This window comes from Enhydra lutris, unplaced genomic scaffold, assembly GCF_002288905.1.
Source record: "Enhydra lutris kenyoni isolate GAN:26980312 unplaced genomic scaffold, ASM228890v2 scaffoldscaffold56, whole genome shotgun sequence".
NCBI lineage: Eukaryota > Metazoa > Chordata > Mammalia > Carnivora > Mustelidae > Enhydra > Enhydra lutris.
Window position 1 is genome coordinate 2,888,800 of NW_019154140.1, and position 18,170 is coordinate 2,906,969.

Here is an 18,170-nt window from a genome sequence, read left to right on the forward strand (position 1 = left end):
GCGTACAGAGGAGGTACGGGGCGGGGACTGGGGCGGGGACTGGAGCGGGGACTAATATTTTGGGCCCACCCCGTCCCGGTGCTCTTGCTTGCCGGGGTTCTTCCGCAGCCGGCTGAGCGGGGCGGTGCCCCGGCCGCCCTGGCGCCCCGCTACTGGGCAGGTAAGGAATTCCCGCCATGCGTGTCTTCTTCACAGGTCGTCCGCGGTCTGCGCTCCGGTCTCCATCCCTGTGTCCCAGAGTTGTTGAAGGACGGTTTCGGAAGAAAAACCGCCTTCTGTCTTCAAAATGAGAAAAGTTAGAGAGGAAGTAGGGTGTGTGGGCCCAGTTTGCTCCAGGGTGGGTTGGGTGGGTTCCCGAGGATCAGTTCATCCGACCTGAGGAGGAAGCCGGGGCTTGGAGAGGCGGCTCCAAGTCCTTCTGTGGCTCAGCCCCACCTCGCGTCAGGTTTCGCAACTCCGAGGCGGTGTGTTGCGGGAACCGGTTTACGAAATGAATTTCTTTTCCTGAGAACCAGGAAGTAAGGCCAGCTCTGGGCAGAGATGCTCGTCGCGTGGAAGGCGTTCTGGGCCTCCGCAAGATTCCACCTACCTTGTCATTCTGGCTTGCTTCCACGTTCCAAGAAATTAGAAAGTGGAGAGGGGTGTAAGGATCAACAAGTACATTGTTAGATGGGGAAAGTATTACCCGACTGCCTGCAGCAGGAGAGAAAACAGAGGGATAAAAAGAGACCCTGAGAAAGGGAGAGACCATTTGGGAACCAGAGCTCTATTACTGCCCGAAAAACCTGTCTGCCCAAGGAGCCCTAAGAAGAGAGAATATTCAAGTCTGCCTTTTACCTGTCTGGGGGTATTCCTGGAAAGGATCTGTCAGAAAGTTCCTATTTCTTTTATGCTTTCATGCTGAACGTTCATTTGAAGTTTGCTTTCTACCTCTACCTCTCCAGGGCAAGCTCCTGATGTTGCGGGCCAGACCTGCTCCATCCACAGCCTTCTCCATCCAAGTACATGTCGAGAAACGTTCAGGCCAGAAACCTTGGCGCAGCCTCCTCACCCTTCATTTCTGCACGTGGGATTCTATTTGCTCTTCTTGGGAAACTGTCCAGCATCCTGGGACTGTCCCCTTCCCTGCGACCACTCTGGTCCAAGCCGCCAGCGCCTCCCGCCTGGATCGTTGGTGTCCTCTGCTATTGGTCTCTTCCTGTTTCTCTGCTTAGACTAGTATCCTTTACTCCCAGCAGCAGCCCCGGTGTCTTTTTTAGACCTGAGTATAGAGCATCTCTCTCCTATTCTCGAAGCCTCCACCGTCTTCTCACCCAGAGGATACACAAAATCAATACAAAAGCTATAAAGCTTTAGGAGACCTGGTGCCTTACCGGTCTCATCTAATCTGCCACTTTCCTGCTCCTTCCTCCCCAGACTTACTGTCTCCCTGCTGTTCTCAGTGAGCCCACTTAAAGACCTTTATATTTTTAGTATTCCTTTTACCGAAAACTTCTCCCACAGATATCCCAGTGTCTGACTTTCCCAGTTCTTGAGACCCTTAATCACAGGGCACTTTCACACTGAGGCTTTCTCTGACTACCCTGTTTTAGAGTGAAACTCCTCTTGTTTATTTTTGTCCACTCCATTTGGCACCATCTAGCGTAGTATAGAGTTTATTTGCTTATTGCCCATCTTCATCTATTAGAATATAAGTTCCATGAGTTCGGTTATTTTTTCCTTATTTTCCTAATGTTTTGTCTCCAGGAACTTGAATCAATATCCAGCACAAAGTAGACACTCAGTAAATATTTGATTTATTTCAATATTCAATATTTCAGAATATTGAAAAACAATGTTTTTATGTTTTTAATACATCCAAACATTATATCTATTTTTAATATATCCAAAGCAAGGGCACCTGAGTGGCTCAGTCATTAAGCATATGCCTTCTGCTCAGGTCCTGATCCCAGGGTCCCGGGGATCCCAGAACCCCACATTGGGCTCCCTGCTCCACTGGAAGCCTTCTTCTCCCTCTTCCACTCCCTCTGCTTGTGTTCCTTCTCACACTGTGTCTCTCTCTGTCAAATAAATAAAATCTTAAAATACATATATTCCAAAGCATTTCAAATTACTTAGAGTGAATTAAATGCATGCTTGAGAATTATGTATTATTTTTAATATACAGCATACCAACACATATCCTAGTTTGAAAAGGGCAGCCCTATGTAATTTAATAGGTCCAAAAGTGTCACCAGCTTTTGCCCATACTGCTGGTACTGAGTTGTCCAGAAATAAAGACTAATGGTTATCTAGCATATTTCACTTAAGAAAGCATGGGAGTGTGTAGTGTATTTTGGGGAAGAAAGCATGGGAGTGCGTAGTGTATTTTAGGGAGGTTATAAATATATTAAAAATGTTGTGCTTAATAAAATAAGACTGCTGCTACCTGAAAAGCTTAACTATATTCTCAGACCTCTTATTTCTGCTCTGTCAGTAGCCCCTCACCACTATATATCTTCTGAAAACTGAGCTTTCATACAAATCTGCACATTTCTTTAAAAAAAAAGTTATATAAGAATAACTCTGCCATAAAATAATTATTCCAACATTTTTTAAAATCACCTAATAAGTGATAGGCGCTTTGCATTTGTTGGTTTAAAATCTTACAGCAAATCTTAGGTATCATCATCTCTGTTTTACAGATTAAAAAAACAAGATCCAAGGAAATTCAGTTATTAAGTCTGGTCATAATTGGTTTGTGGAAGAGCTTCATTAGAACCCAGGCCCGTGCAACTTCTTCCTCCCCTCTATAGTCTCTTCCTCTGATCAGAGTGCTAATGAATCAGTCTTAAAACTTCATTAATTCATTTGACAAAAATCTTTTATTTCCCATTTGGGGCACAGTACTTTGTCTTTTTGAGAACATCCATATGAGTAAGAAGTATTGATTTCCACAAGGAAACATTTGTTTTAGTATATTTCTCAATTATCATCTTATCTTTGTTCTTGTCTGAGTTGTCTTCTTTGAAAATATGAATGGTCACCATGAGAATTAATGGTGTGAGAAAAGTCATGAAGATATTTATTTATTTATTTGTAAGCAATATATCTTTTTCTCCTTATATTAATCCTAAGCACACTGATTTTTTAAATTTTATTTAATTTTATTTTATTTTCAGTGTCCCGAAGTTCATTGTTTATGCACCACACCCAGTGCTCCATGCAATACGTGCCCTTTATAATACCCACCACCAAGCTCACCCCTCCACTGTCCCCCTCCAAAACCCTCAGTTCGTTTCTCAGAGTCCACAGTCTCTCATGGTTTGTCTCCCCCTCCAATTTCTCCCAACTCACTTCTCTTCTCCATCTCCCAGTGTCTTGAATGCTTTGAAAGAAGTGATACTTTTTCATTTTTTCTCTACAGTAACTTTTTTTTTTTAATTGAAAATGCAGAAATTGGGACGCCTGAGTGGCTCAGTTGGTTAAGCAGCTGCCTTCGGCTCAGGTCATGATCCTAGCATCCTGGGATCAAGTCCAACATCCGGCTCCTTGCTCAGCTGGGAGCCTGCTTCTCCCTCTGCCTCTGCCTGCCATTCTGTCTGCCTGTGCTCGCTCTCTCTCCCTCTCTCTCTGACAAATAAATAAAATCTTTAAAAAAAAAAATGCAGAAAGCAAGTGAAAACAAAACTCTCCTAAAAATCACCATCAAGAGATAATCACAGTTAATGTTTTAGTGCATATTCTTCCAGATGTGTGTGTGGTGATATATGAATGTGTGTTTAAAGTAAAATTTTAAATTCTGAGATTTAGAACTTAAAGACATGTATAGAGAGAGGAGTTGTCAGAAGCTTTCCTTTTTTTTTTTTTTTTTTTTTTGGTAGCCCTATGCCGTCACCTCAGCTAGAAATCTGTGTATAGGAAAAGTACTGAATTTATTCCTGGTTCTAAGACAGACTTTTTATTCTCAGTTTCCTGTAATTTAATTCTAGCCTTTAGGATTACCAAGCAGTCCTCCTTCTACTAGTTTTGTCAATCACATTGTACTTCTTAAAATGGAGAGAAATCTGAGTTAATAAAGAAAAATAATACGAACGGAGCCACTGCAAAGTCTATAGGCAGATATAATTTCTTAATTTAAAAAAAAAAAAAGTCTTTCTCTAACTCAACACAATATTTTAAGTAGTTGCTAAAGCCCAATTTGGTTGGGTCTCTGCTTAGGAGAACACACCATCTAAAAGAGAAGGCAGGGACGCCTGGGTGGCTCAGTGGGTTATGCAGCTCAGGTCATGATCAGGTCATGATCCCAGGGTCCTCGGATCGGATTGAGCCCCGCATCGGGCTCTCTGCTCGGCAGGGAGCCTGCTTCCCCCTCTATCTCTGCCTGCCTCTCTGCCTACTTGTGATCTCTGTCTGTGTCAAATAAATAAATAAAATCTTTTAAAAAAATAAGAGAAGGCAGACACATAAACAATAAAATATGTTAATTGTTATCCTAGAAGAATGACTGGTGACAGTTTGGAGCAAAAGATATGACTCTCAGGGAAAGCCAATAGTACCTTTTGCATTGAGCTTGAAGAAATCATAGGCATTTGCCCAGTGACCCTCAAGGTGATAGGGCAGTTCTTTTACTAGCACTAGGTGACCTCACCTCCTGCTTCACCAAGAAAATAACATTGTGTGGGAGTTCTCCCTCTCCCTTCAAATATGTCTGTATCCAAACCCCTCTTTCTAGATTTGGAAGAAAAATTTTCCTTCAGTTCAAGGCTGACGTCTTGACATATACTCTGTTCACTATCCCTTTTGTATCCTCAACCAAGCTTAACTCTTAAAACAAATCCTAAACCAGGAGTTTTTAGGGCGTGGTTGGGGTCCCCAAGTCACTTTCAAGAGATTCGTAGAGTCAAAATCACTTATGGGTAAAAGATTCATTCAGAGTACAATGGATTTTAATGAAACGAAGTTCATTGATACAGTTTCAGATTTCACATTGCAGCTGTTAGGAAATTCTCTTTTATCAAGTTTCACTATAGTGTCAAAGAGAAGTATCTACTACTTTGTGAAAAGAGTATTAAAATTCCGTTTCCAACTCTATGGATTTTCTTCATATGTGTCAACCAAATCAGTGTAATGCAGCAGAGTAAATGCAAAAACAGATATGAGAATCCAGCTGTCTTCTATTAAGCTGAATATTAAAGAGATTAGCAAAACTATAAAATAATGTCACTCTTCTTTTTATTTTGGAGAATGTAGTTATTTTTATCAAAATATATTATGTATGCTAACATGTAGTATATTCCTTATTTTTTTAAATTTTTTTAAATATTTTATTTATTTATTTGTCAGAGAGAGAGAGTGAGAGGACGAGCACAGGCAGACAGAGTGGCAGGCAGAGGCAGAGGGAGAAGCAGGCTCCCTGCCGAGCAAGGAGCCCGATGTGGGACTCGATCCCAGGCAGCTGGGATCATGACCTGAGCTGAAGGCAGCCACTTAACCAACTGAGCCACCCAGGCGTCCCTATATTCCTTATTTTTAATCAGTTAGTGAATAAGTAATTTTTAAATTTTTCAGTGTCAATTTCTAATAAGGTAATTATTTGTAGATATAACCAACATAAACAAAAGCTCTTTGGATTCTATAGAAATTTTTAATAGTGTAAAGGTTATCGAGACCAAATTTGAGAACTGATGCCTTCCACCTCCTTCCCTTCAAAGCCATATTTCTTAGAAAATGCATTTTTACCATTCACTCACTGAGTCATTAAAACTTTTCTTAAGTCACCCACTTTCCAAATCTAACATACTCATCAGTGTTTATTGGACCTCTCTGGGTCTTGTATACCAACCTATCCCTCTTTCTAGAAATCTCTGATATGCTATTGTCCTAGTTTTCTTCTTACCTCCATGGTTCATCAGTACTTTTTTTCTTTTTTTAAGATTTATTTATTTATTGGGGCACCTGGGTGGCTCAGTGGGTTAAACCTCTGCCTTCAGCTCAGATCATGATCTCAGGGTCCTGGGATCGAGCCCCACATTGGGCTCTCTGCCCAGCATGGAGCCTGCTTCCCCCTCTCTCTGCCTGCCTCTCTGCCTACTTGTGATTTCTCTGTCTCTCTCTGTTAAATAAATAAATAAAATATATTTTTAAAAAGTTTTATGTATTTATTTATTTATTTATTTGACAGACAGAGATCAAACTCCTTGCCTGGGCCTAATCAATGTTCTTGGTGCTATTCCTACTGCCTGGAATTTCCTTTTAGGTTGATCCTCATTCCTTTTCACTCATCCTTCCAATCTCTCTCGCCGCCCAGATCTGTCTTGATATGTTTCCTTCAGACTGCCTTGGCTCCATGCATACTGGGCCTCCACACCCTGCACACACCACTTGGAACATTTATCACTCACTGTAATTATTCATATCCTCTGCTGGACTGAGAAGCTTGAAAATAAAGATTTTTTTCTCCTTTCCATAGCTCCCATCACTTAGTACAGAGCCTGACATACATTGAACATATGAATAAATGAAAGGAAATGTCTTGTTTTTATATAGAAAAGAGAGTGACTTGAACAGTGCATTGAGTTATAAAAGTAGGGACCTATGGAATGAATTTTGGAGTCAGATATGAGTTCAAGTCCAACTCTCATTTACTGTCTTTGTGAAGTAAAGATGTTAAAATTGCCTTCATCAATTTAAGAACTAAGTGAAATATATGAATCACCTAGCATGGTACTCAACAACAAATTCATTCATTCTTGGGATGCCTGGGTGGCTCAGTTGGTTAAGCCGCTGCCTTCAGCTCTGGTCATGATCCCAAGGTCCTGGAATCGAGTCCCGCATCGGGCTCCTCGCTCCGCAGGGAGCCTGCTTCTCTCGCTGCCTCTGCCTGCCTCTCTGTCTGCTTGTGTGTACTCTCTCTCTCTATCTCTGGCAAATAAATAAAATCTTTAAAAAAAAAATTTCATTCATTCTTAACTCTTAGCAATATGTACAAGTCGCTAATCAGTAATTATCTATTAACAAATGAAATGGAGTCATGGAGCTTACAGTCTAAAGGGGGAAGCAGATAATAAACAAGCAAATAAATACATGATTACAATTACATTGTGCAGTGGTGAAAGATAATTGGGTTGAAGGCAGATAGACCTACTTAGATGTGGTGGTCAAAGAAGGCCAAAGAGAAGAGAATACAAATATGGAAGCCCACGATACAGGGTGACATTTTGGTTTTTTATTCTTTTATAGCTTCTGAATTTTGTACCACATAAATATATCCTTTACTCCAAAGATTAATTATGTTACATTTTAAAGATAAAAGTACAGAGGGAATAAGGAGAATAATTGACAGAAGAATATCTGAATCCCTGTCTTGATTAATTAGATGAAAGGTTGCCACTTGCTGAGAATGAGAGGCATGGAGAGAGGTAAAGGCATGAAATAGTCACTAAGGACAATGAACAAAGGCAACAGGATTCACAGCAGTGTTGAAGGCTGCATGGAAAGAGGGTCTCCATAAATTTGTGTTTGTACCGTTCTGCTCAGCTATCTAATTCTCTATACCTATATTCAGCAGTGCCTGTGTACAAGTAGAATTGTGAAATGTATCCCTGGCTGTCACTCTCCAGGGTGGAGTGGCAAAAGAAATAGGGGATTGAGGAAATAAAGGTTTTCTCTAGAGTGTAGTTAAGGTGGTAAACCACAGGGTTTGGCTTAGTAGGGAATTAATTATTATCAGACAGTTTTGTTGAACTCAAAGTGATAGGAAAAGTTAGTTATTTACCATATCTTTTAGTTATTTCATTGTTTTACTTCTACCAAAGAGTGTTGGCAAATGTTTAAATAAATACTGATTGAGAAAAATATTTTTAATTGAAAAATAAATATTTTCTGAATAGAATTGATTCCTGAATATCTTCTGAATTTTCAGGAATTTTCTAAAAAAGTGAATTTTTCACTTCTTTGTGTAAATTGCACTTCAGAAATGTCAGAAAAATAATTCTTCAATTTGTCATGGATAATTATAGGTGGAGAAAAAAAGTAAGACCAGACGACAATTAGACAAATAAACCACAATTATTTTTTAAAGATTTTTTTTTTTATTTATTTATTTGACAGACACAGATCACAGGTAGGCAGAGAGGCAGGCGGAGAGAGAGGAAGGGAAGCAGACTCCCTGCTGAGCAGAGAGCCCAATGTGGGGCTCGATCCCAGAACCCTGGGATCACGACCTGAGCTGAAGGCAGAGGCTTAACCCACTGAGCCACCCAGGTGCCCCAGTATACCACAATTTTAATTTCTTCTTAGAATATCAATTAGTTCGGGTGCCTGGGTGGCTCAGTGGGTTAAAGCCTCTGCCTTCAGCTTGGGTCATGGTCTCAGGGTCCTGGGATCAAGCCCCACGTCGGGCTCCCTGCTCCGCGGGGAGCCTGCTCCCCTGCTCTTCCGCCGCCTGCCTCTCTGCCTACTTGTGATCTCTGTCAAATAAAAAAAAAAAAAAAAAAAAGAATATCAATTAGTTGACTTTGGAGTGTTCCTTTATTATGGTGTAATCAGTTGCCGACATTTCACATATTGTAGCAAAATGTGATTTATAAGCTTACAGATGTCATCCCTAAAACTACCATAAAATTTTAATGAGAATTTTCCGTATTTTAGGAATAGAAGATGAACAAACCCATAACATCTTCAACATATGTGCGCTGCCTCAATCTTGGACTAATTAGGAAGCTGTCAGATTTTATTGATCCTCAAGAAGGATGGAAGAAGTTAGCGGTAGCTATTAAAAAACCATCTGGTGATGATAGATACAATCAGTTTCACATAAGGTAACGTATAAAATTCTCTTCCTTTTTAAATTCTTACATCACAATCTAGAATGATTAATAGATATAAATATCATCTAATGTTGCAATTCAGAAAATAAAACTCTATCAGGGGAAAATAATGCTAATAAGTAACCTCTTTTTTTCCATTTTTGCAATTTTTGGTTCTTTCTCCATTATGTCAGCTAGGCTAGTGCTGTGATCTTGAAAATAAGTTTTTGGGTTAGAATCAAGATTCCCACTTTTACTCTAGTTTTCTATTTAGCAAGCTGAGAAATTTCCCTCAGCCTTACACTTGTCACATCCAGATTGAACATAAGGGTATTATAAGAATCTCTAGTAAAAATCTAAGTGTGTAAATTTCTACTTCCCTTGACAGTGTACTTCAAATTGACATTTTAAAGTTGCTTGTAAATATACACATCTGTGAACGGAAGTCTCAGGTCTTAGTGAGGATTTTACAACACTGTCTTCAGACGATCTCATTCTTCATCTCTGTTTATCTCTGCTTGATTTACTATAAAATGTGTGTACAGATTTTATTTTTGTCAGTGATTTCAACCCAAATTTCAGCCCCAAATCTGTGTTTGGATGTAAGAAGAAAAGACATTAATTTGTGATTTTCAGCATTAACCTGATAAAGATCCCAAAGCCTTAACTCCCATCTTAGTTCTTCCAGGAAACATTTCCTCATATGAAGGATAAACATCTTAAATTACTTGAAAGAAATTAAGGTTTTGGAATGCCTGGGTGGCTCAGTCCATTAAGCATCTGCCTTTGACTCGGGTCACGATCCCAGGGTTCTGGGGTCAAGTCCCATATTCAGCTTCTTGCTCAGCGGGGAGCCTGCTTTTCCCTCAGCCTGCTACTCCCCCTGCTTGTGCTCTCTCCCTCTCTCTGTCTGACAAATAAATAAATAAAATCTTAAAAGAGGCAGATTAGGTTGAAAGCAACTTTCAAAGATAACTTATTGATATTGCTATTAAAAACTTTTGGAGAATAGTTGAGGCAATGGTGGTGAGGAGAAAAAGGTCTTCTTTACAGAATAATGGTGGCAAATAATTATTGAAAGATTTATAAAAAGTTACCAATTTACAATCGCCCATGCAAGACTCATCAGCGTTGCTAATACCACAAGATAAAAAGTTGTTGATAAACAAGATATGCACAGGATTTCGAAGTATTATCCACAGGTTACTTATGAATTATGAAGGGTAAAGGTACTTTTATAAAGAAAAAAATCTGAAGTACACCTCCTTAACCAAGTAATCAAAGTTTGGGTCACTGATAATGGCACAGACTGCATTATGTGGGTCTGGTACTGTACAGTGGGACGAACATGTCACCCTAGGTAGTGTTCTTACCAAACATTTTTTTTTTAAGATTTTTTTATTTATATATTTGACAGAGGAGGGGATCACAAGCAGGCAGAGAGGCAGACAGAGAGAGAGAGGGGGAAGCAGGCTCCCCGCTGAGCTGAGAGACCAATTCGGGGCTCGATCCCAGGATCCTGGGATCATGACCCAAGCCAAAGGCAGAGGCTTAACCCACTGAGCCACCCAGGCGCCCCACTTACCAAACATTTTTAACCTTAATTTAATCATGAGAAAGTAGCCAGACAAGTCTAGACTATGAGACATTCTACAGGGTGTTTAGCTTATACTGTAACATGTATGCATGCACACACACACACATACACACGGGGAGAGGGAGAAGGCAAGAATACAAGCATGGCAAAGTGTTATCCACTGGCCAGTTGGTGTATCTAGGTGAAAGGGAAACAGTTTTTCATGGTATTATTCTTACAACTTTTCTGTAAGTTTGAAATTTTGCAACATAAAAAATTTGGAGGCAAAGCAGAAAAAACTGTTAAGTTTTTAAATGTTACTTTTCAAATGAATTTTTGAAGAAGTAAGAATGGAAAACTAATCTGTTTTTCCTTAATGTAATTGAAATATAGTAAGGATCAAAGGAATAATTCTCCAAGTTTATGCATAGTATTCTGTTTCATTAAGGAGAATAATTTATTAAAAAATCCTATGGCCAGCAGAGTCATAAAACAGGTAGGGGAAGTAATACAGCTCAGTAGGTTGAGAACACACCCTTATGTCAGGTGAGAGAGCTGAATTTGGATCTCAGTTTAAAAACAGCGTTTTGGCTGTATGATTATGGGCTGGTTACTTGACCTCTCCACACCTTCCTTTCTCATTAATTAATGAGTGTTGTATCCATAGTATCTTTGAGAATTAAATGAGTTCATGTGGGTGCATCCTGTGGCCCCTGAGCAGACACTCACTAAGTATTCAATGTATGTTAACTTACAGTATCATCACCTTCAGCATCTTTTTCCCTTCTGACTGTCTTCCGGGTTCTCTGTAATTCTTGCTGGTTTTCATGCTGCCCCTTTCCTTTAATGCTGTAGGAGGTACTGGAGGCGAGGCGGGAACATGGGGGAATAATTCCCATTTTCAGTGAAGTCTATTGCATACTAATTTTGGGTTTTTGTCACTTGCTTTTAAGGAGATTTGAAGCATTACTTCAAACTGGAAAAAGCCCCACTTGTGAATTACTGTTTGACTGGGGCACCACAAATTGCACAGTTGGTGATCTTGTGGATCTTTTGATTCAAAATGAGTTTTTTGCCGCAGCGAGTCTTTTGCTACCAGGTAAACGGAGTGTGAGTAGGGCATCAACAACTAGGGTGGAAAGGCAAGTGGCAGAAATAGAACATGTCTCCTTACTCTTACTTTTTTCTCCTGGTAGATGAGCCTTACATTTGAGACTGCTTTTCATTCTTTCCACGCTCCCTAACTCATACAAGCACCTTAGACATAAGGCACTGCGGACTTGCCACTAAGGAGATAGAGGCTTCATGATCCGGTCTGAGCCCACCATTCAAGTCAGGGAGTTTTGTGCCAGTAGGAAATTTAGAAGGACAGAAATTAGTTTTTTGGGTTTTGTGTTTTTTTTGTATTTTGTGGGGGTGTTTTATTTTGGGGGTTGGGTTTTTTGTTTTTGTTTTTGTTTTTTTTAGCTCTTTCTTTTTTCTACTCAACTTCTACTCCAATGGGATCTGATTTCCCTACATTGTATTCTGTTGGGTCACTGTCTAGATGCCTTCCTCATAACCTTATTTTTTCCCTTTGATGCCATTTACACCAGCAGTTCTCACTATTTTGTGTATAGATTCCTGGCTGTATACCAGACCTATCAGAATTCTTGACTTGGGTTAAGGCCAATGTTTTTAAACAAACACACTTCAGTGCTCCTGATGTAGGTGGCTCGTAGATTTTTTTGAAAACACCACCTTACCCTCTCTACTTGTCTTTATCCAAAACTTACAAATTCTTACTAGGTAGCTTCTTGTGTGTGCTGTGAGAAAAGGAGGTTTAAATCTGTGGAAATGGGAATGACATCAAATGAACTGAGTTCCTAGTTTAACTTTTTCATAAACACTTTTTTTTATGAAAGGACAACTTGTATCTTACTTCATTTGGCAGATGCTGTTCCCAAAACAGTTAATACACTACCTTCTAATGAAGCTGTAACAGTTCAGCAGAAACAGTTGCCTCTCTATGGCAAAGACAGGACATTTGTGTTACCTGTGCAGAATCTTGAACAAAATTCTATGCCACCTGACTCCTCAAGTCCAGAAAATCCAAGTTTAGAAGGTAGTGATACACGTAAGTAACATTTGCAGTGCTTTCTGCTAGTGGGTTTGTCATTAAAACCACTGTTGCTTTGAAATAAATCTCTCCTTTTTTGTGTGCACACTGGCCATAGCTTTTTTTTTTTTAAGATGTTATTTATTTATTTGAGAGAGAGCACACAAGCCATGGGAGGGGCAGAGAGAGAGGAGGAAGCAGGCTCCCTGCTAAGCAAGGAACCGACATGGGGCTTGATCCCAGGACTCTGGGATCATGGTCTGAGCTGAAGGTAGAAACTTAAACGACTGAGCCACCCAGTTACCCTGGCCATAGCTCTTCTGGGAGTTTTCTTTTTTCTCTCCTGACTTACTAAGCACCATCATCATTGTATTAGTCAGTGTGTTATCAGTGAGTACAGGCAATAGGATATACAAACAACCACAGAAGTATGACAAATTGTGTAAATATTTACATAACTTGAAAAGGTCATTTTAGGGGACCTGGATGGCTCAGTTGGTTAAGCGTCTGCCTTTGGCTCAGGTCAAGAGCCCAGAGTCCTGGGATGGAGTCCTGCATCAGGCTCCCTGCTCAGCAGGGAGTCTGCTTCTCTCTCTGCCTGCCACTCCCCTTGCTTGTGCTTTCTCTCTCTCTCTGTCAAATAAATAAATAAAATCTTAAAAAAAAAAAAAAAGAAAGAAAGAAAGGGTCATTTTATAAAGAAAATAAGTGACTAGAGTTTTGGGTGGAGGATCACCAGGCAGAATTTTCAAGATGAAGCTTAAATTTTTATTTTTAAAAGATAGCTGTACTCTCTCCTATCACGCCTAATCCAAAGTTGTAAATATTTGCATATATATAAAATAATCAAGTTGAAAAAATATTAAGGTTATTAAAACCAATATCTTTTTTATCAAAATAGTTTTTCCTTATTTTATTGACATTATAGGTTTTCACAGTTTTTCATTTTATGAATTGAAGAATGTCACAAATAACTTTGATGAGAGACCCATTTCTCTCGGTGGCAACAAGATGGGAGAGGGAGGATTTGGAGTTGTATATAAAGGCTACGTGAACAACAAAACTGTAGCAGTGAAGAAACTTGCAGCGGTAAGTTATATGTTTAGGAGTAAAAAGAATTAAAGGAAAAGTTGCTTCCTGGTGTGCTATATTGTAAGTTTTAAATTAATCTTTGGGAAATATATTATTTCAGTGCATGTTTTCTTTAAACATCATTCTAAGTTGGTAGTTCTTAACATTTAAAAATTTGTTGAAAGCTATGGATCCTGTCCCTACAGAAATGTAGTTATGGTCATACACATATGAGTATACATGTAATTCCAGAAGATTTACAAAATGAAGTTAAGAAGCCCTGATCTACATAGTGCTTCATGCATAATCAAGATGAAAATGGGAAGATACTAAGAAAATTTTGTAAAAACAACTTTCTTATGTTACTTTTCTCATTTAAAAATAAGCTTAAAAAATATAATAAAAAAGATTAAAAAAATTCTTGTCTAAGTCCTTCATTCCCATTCTCCTAGACTGTTCACCGTGTACTTGATTTGTTATATTATAACTCTGTTATTATATTCTAGAAATATCCATATAATATACATTTATATGATGAAAATAGTCACCTGTTGTCATATATGTTACAAATATTTTGTAGATTTTATTTGTCGTTTTCCCTTCAAATTTGCTTATGTTTTCTGTTACAACAAATGTTTTCTTCAGAATGCTTCTCATATTATTTCATTTTGTTTCTATATTAACTCAGTGAGGTTTTTATGGTTATATGGTTTATAAGGTTTTTTTCCTTCCACTAACTAGCCATGGGACTTTGAACAAATCATTCATATTTCTAGTTCTCAGTTATTCTGTAAAATGGGGAGAATAATGCCTTACATTTTAAAGAAAGCAAGATCAGCCAAGCCATCTTTTGCACCTCCTTTTAGCTTTAAGAGCTTTGAGGTTATTGTATTGTATTATATATTCTTTTATTTTTCAGATGGTTGACATTAGTACTGAAGAACTGAGACAGCAGTTTGATCAAGAGATAAAAGTTATGGCAAAGTAAGTTAATTTGACAACGTAGTAGAGTGGAAAAGAGCAGCTCAAGGAGTAGGAGACCTGGTTTCTCACCCAGAGTGTGCCATGAACTAGTGATATTTCCAGATATGTAGAATTAAACTAAAGGGTTTAGATGAGAGGAATTGAAGGAATTTTGATTCTACAAGTCTGTGACTACATATATTCACATGCCTGGAGCTTAAATCGCACTTGTTACTTTACATCAGAGCAAAGTTCCAAAGGATTTCAACTATCTTCCATTATCATCTTTGTGGCTCCCAAGATTCATGAGAAATAAGTTATAGAGGTACAAAAAAAAAAAAATACAGAATTATTGGCCCTTAGATATGTTAACAACCCTAAACCAGGAAAAACTTGTATGCCAGTATCCTTAGAAGACATGGATCCGGTGCACTTGACAGTTATTGGGTGTCATCAGGAAGAGTGAGAGAAACAAATCAGGATTCTATTCTGATAATTGTAGTGCACTGTATTTTATGTGTCTGGTCTCATTTAATTTCATAACAGTTATTATAACCTCCCCTACCTTTTTTTTTTTTTTTTCCATGAGATTTAGATACATTATGTAACTTGCCCAAGGCCACATAGCCAGTAAAAAATCAGTTCTGGTTTCCATATCCAGACCTGTATCCTATCCCTACAGAAATGTAGTTACGGACATACACATATGATGCCAGATCCTGAGCTTTTTTCTTTTTCGTTTTCTTAAATTTATTTTTTTTTAACTCCTGAAACGTAATTGACATACAATGTTAATATTAGTTTCAGGTATAACATGCCAACTCAGCAGTTCTATGCATTACTCAGTGCTCACACAATACGTATAGTCCCCATCTGTCACCTTACAACATTATTGATATGAATCCTGATGAAATTTGCCAGTTTTACACTCAATTACACCCACTGCTATAAATTACGAATTGTGATTGCTTAACCTCAAGACAGAAATAATAGACTGGAATTAATTCAGTCATAGTAAAAATAATGCACACTGATTAAAAAAAAGAAAAGCCTCTTTCTTTGGGGATTTTTTCCCCCGTCACTCTGCAATCCTAAAAGTAATTCGTTCAAAGTAGAGAAATAATAAAAAGCGTCTCTTAAATATATCACTCAGAGTGAGCCATGGCTAATATTTTGAGGTACTTGCTTCATGATGTGTGTGTAGCTTTTTTCCCATGTCATTAAAAATAATTTTAAAACATTTTGTTAGTCTATTAGTTTTAATTTACAGTATTGTATATTAATTATTCAGCATATATGATTATATTTTATTAAACAAGTACCCTCCTAGCTTTGTTTCTAATTTTCAACATTACAAATTAAAGTTCCTTTAAATCTCCTTGTATCTAAATCTTTAAATGCAGCTCTGCTTATTTTATCAGGTAGAATGCTAGCAGAATCACTGGTTCAGAACACATGAACTTCTTAAAAACTTTCCAAGTACATGTCCAAATGGCCTTATAAATAAATTATGGTAATTTACAAGCCTATCAGCAATGTATTACAATTTGAATTTCACTGCTACTTTACCACCATTGAATATTCTTACTGTTTCTTAATAAGTACCAATTTCTGGATCTTACCAGCAGAATGACCCCAGCCAAGTTTCTTAACTATTAGTTTTCTCATCTATAAAATGGGATAATAATAGTGTCTACTTCATTAAGTTATTGTGAGGATTAAATAAAACAGAGCAGGTAAATCACTTACCACAGTGCCTTCTATATAGTACAAACTCAGGAAATGTTACCTATTCGTTTTTAAAATGTGCCATTTAAAAAAAATAATAAAATAAAATGTGCCAGTTTGATGGAAAATAGAGTACTTATTTGTTTTAATTTGTACTTCTTAAAATATTTATGAGGATAGACTGATTTCAAATTAAAGTCTGATTTGAAATCATGAAATCCCAGAATTTTAGATGATTTTATATCAACAAAGTGAGTAAGCACTTGAATGGAATGCATATCATGTTCGAAGTATATTTCTAGGCTCTCATCTATTTGCTCATTCAATTCTCACAGCATCCATGTTACATCGTAGGGGTTATTATCCACATTTGGTGAAGTTGCTGAGGCTCGGCGAGATGTTAACTTGTTAAGTGTTAATTTGGCCTATAAGTCAAATATCTGGGGGGGGTGGCGCGGGGAGCGGCAGAGCTGAACTTTAAACTTAGACTTTGCCCAGTTTTCTTTCTACCCTACCACAGATACCTAAGGTTTTTTTATAGTTCAGCTCTCTTTAGTTTTATTCCTTTCAAGTAGATAAAACTCAAATTAGGTTATAAATAATAAGATATCATTAAAGATCAACTATGTACAAATTAGATGTGGTTAGAGATCAGATGTCTATAAATCAGTGCTTTGGATATGTTAGAAAATTCTTGAAAGGGTTGTCATAGCAGTTTCAACAGACTTCTTGAAATCTTTCCTGTAAAACTATCACTGAAAATTGTACTATACAAAGGTAATTATCAGGCCAGTCCTTAACCAAACTATCACAAGTTTCAAAGCTCTAAATTATTGAGCTTTTACTATAAAATAGAAACAGGAGGTGCCTGGCTGGCTCAGTTGCTCTCAGAAGAGCTTTTGATTCTTGACCTCAGGATTGTGAGTTGAAGCCCCATGCTGGGAGTAGAGATTACTTAAATAAAATAGAAAAAGGATTTTCTTCTAATGTTGATCAGTATTGACAAAGAACTACAGAAAATTGTAAATGGTTACATAAACTAATAAACATGTTACAAACATATGTATCATAATATATATAGCATATCATTATTTTCCTGTGCTTTTTTTCTGTTAAAGCTCTAAATTGAATAACCTCCAACCAACAGCTGAATATATGTATGTGTCATAATAATTTTGAGTGGCAAATTATTTGTCGTAGGTGTCAACATGAGAACTTAGTAGAACTGCTTGGTTTCTCAAATGATGGAGATGACCTCTGCTTAGTCTATGTTTATATGCCCAATGGCTCGTTGCTAGACAGGCTGTCTTGCTTGGTAAGATATTTGTTCATCAGATTGTTTGGCTTTCTGTTTATGTATTGGAATACTAATATTCACCTTGTGACAAGATTATTTAAACCACATTAATCTTAATATTTTTCCTGCTCTTTGAAAATTATGTGGTTGATAGATAAACAACTGGGATTGCTATTCTGTGAGATGATAATCTTAAATACAAAATTACCAGTCAAGACAAATCTTTGGAGGTGCTCCTATATATTTTTATTGTCAAATAAGAAATGCTGACTCTGACTTGATCTTACTTAGAGATTATTTTTGGATAATTTTTAAAAATTACAATCCCAAATTCTTGGTGATATAATATCGTTTTCAGTAGTTGCTTGGAAAAATGTTCTGTTATATATTTTCTATAGATTTTTTATCCTTTTTTTTAATGGGTTGGTTACTTCATAAGGATGATACTCCACCACTCCCTTGGCATATGAGATGCAGGATTGCTCAAGATGCAGCTAATGGCATCAGCTTTTTACACGAAAACCATCATATTCATAGAGACATTAAAAGGTAAATGCTACTCTAAAAAATGTTTTTGGAAAACCATCTTCGTAGAATAACTTGCTCTCACTCTTCCTATTCAAATTTCATATGCATGTCTTAACTTAC

At 37.7% G+C, this 18,170-nt stretch overlaps 1 protein-coding gene across 2 annotated transcripts in view; it reads left to right on the forward strand.

Moving 5' to 3' along the window:
* Positions 1-90: 90 nt before the first annotated feature.
* Positions 91-18,170, forward strand: part of LOC111157836 (interleukin 1 receptor associated kinase 4) — a 29,246-nt gene continuing 11,166 nt past the window's right edge. Inside the window, exons 1-8 of one of the 2 annotated variants that reach the window (XM_022519514.1) lie at positions 91-160; positions 8,632-8,801; positions 11,319-11,464; positions 12,299-12,469; positions 13,392-13,552; positions 14,454-14,518; positions 17,426-17,540; positions 17,962-18,071. In XM_022519514.1, the coding sequence (XP_022375222.1) occupies positions 8,641-8,801; positions 11,319-11,464; positions 12,299-12,469; positions 13,392-13,552; positions 14,454-14,518; positions 17,426-17,540; positions 17,962-18,071 (929 nt within the window). In that variant the 5' untranslated portion in view covers positions 91-160; positions 8,632-8,640. Of the gene's footprint in view, positions 161-8,631; positions 8,802-11,318; positions 11,465-12,298; positions 12,482-13,391; positions 13,553-14,453; positions 14,519-17,425; positions 17,541-17,961; positions 18,072-18,170 lie in introns of both variants that reach the window. The other variant, XM_022519513.1, reaches the window with a different exon arrangement.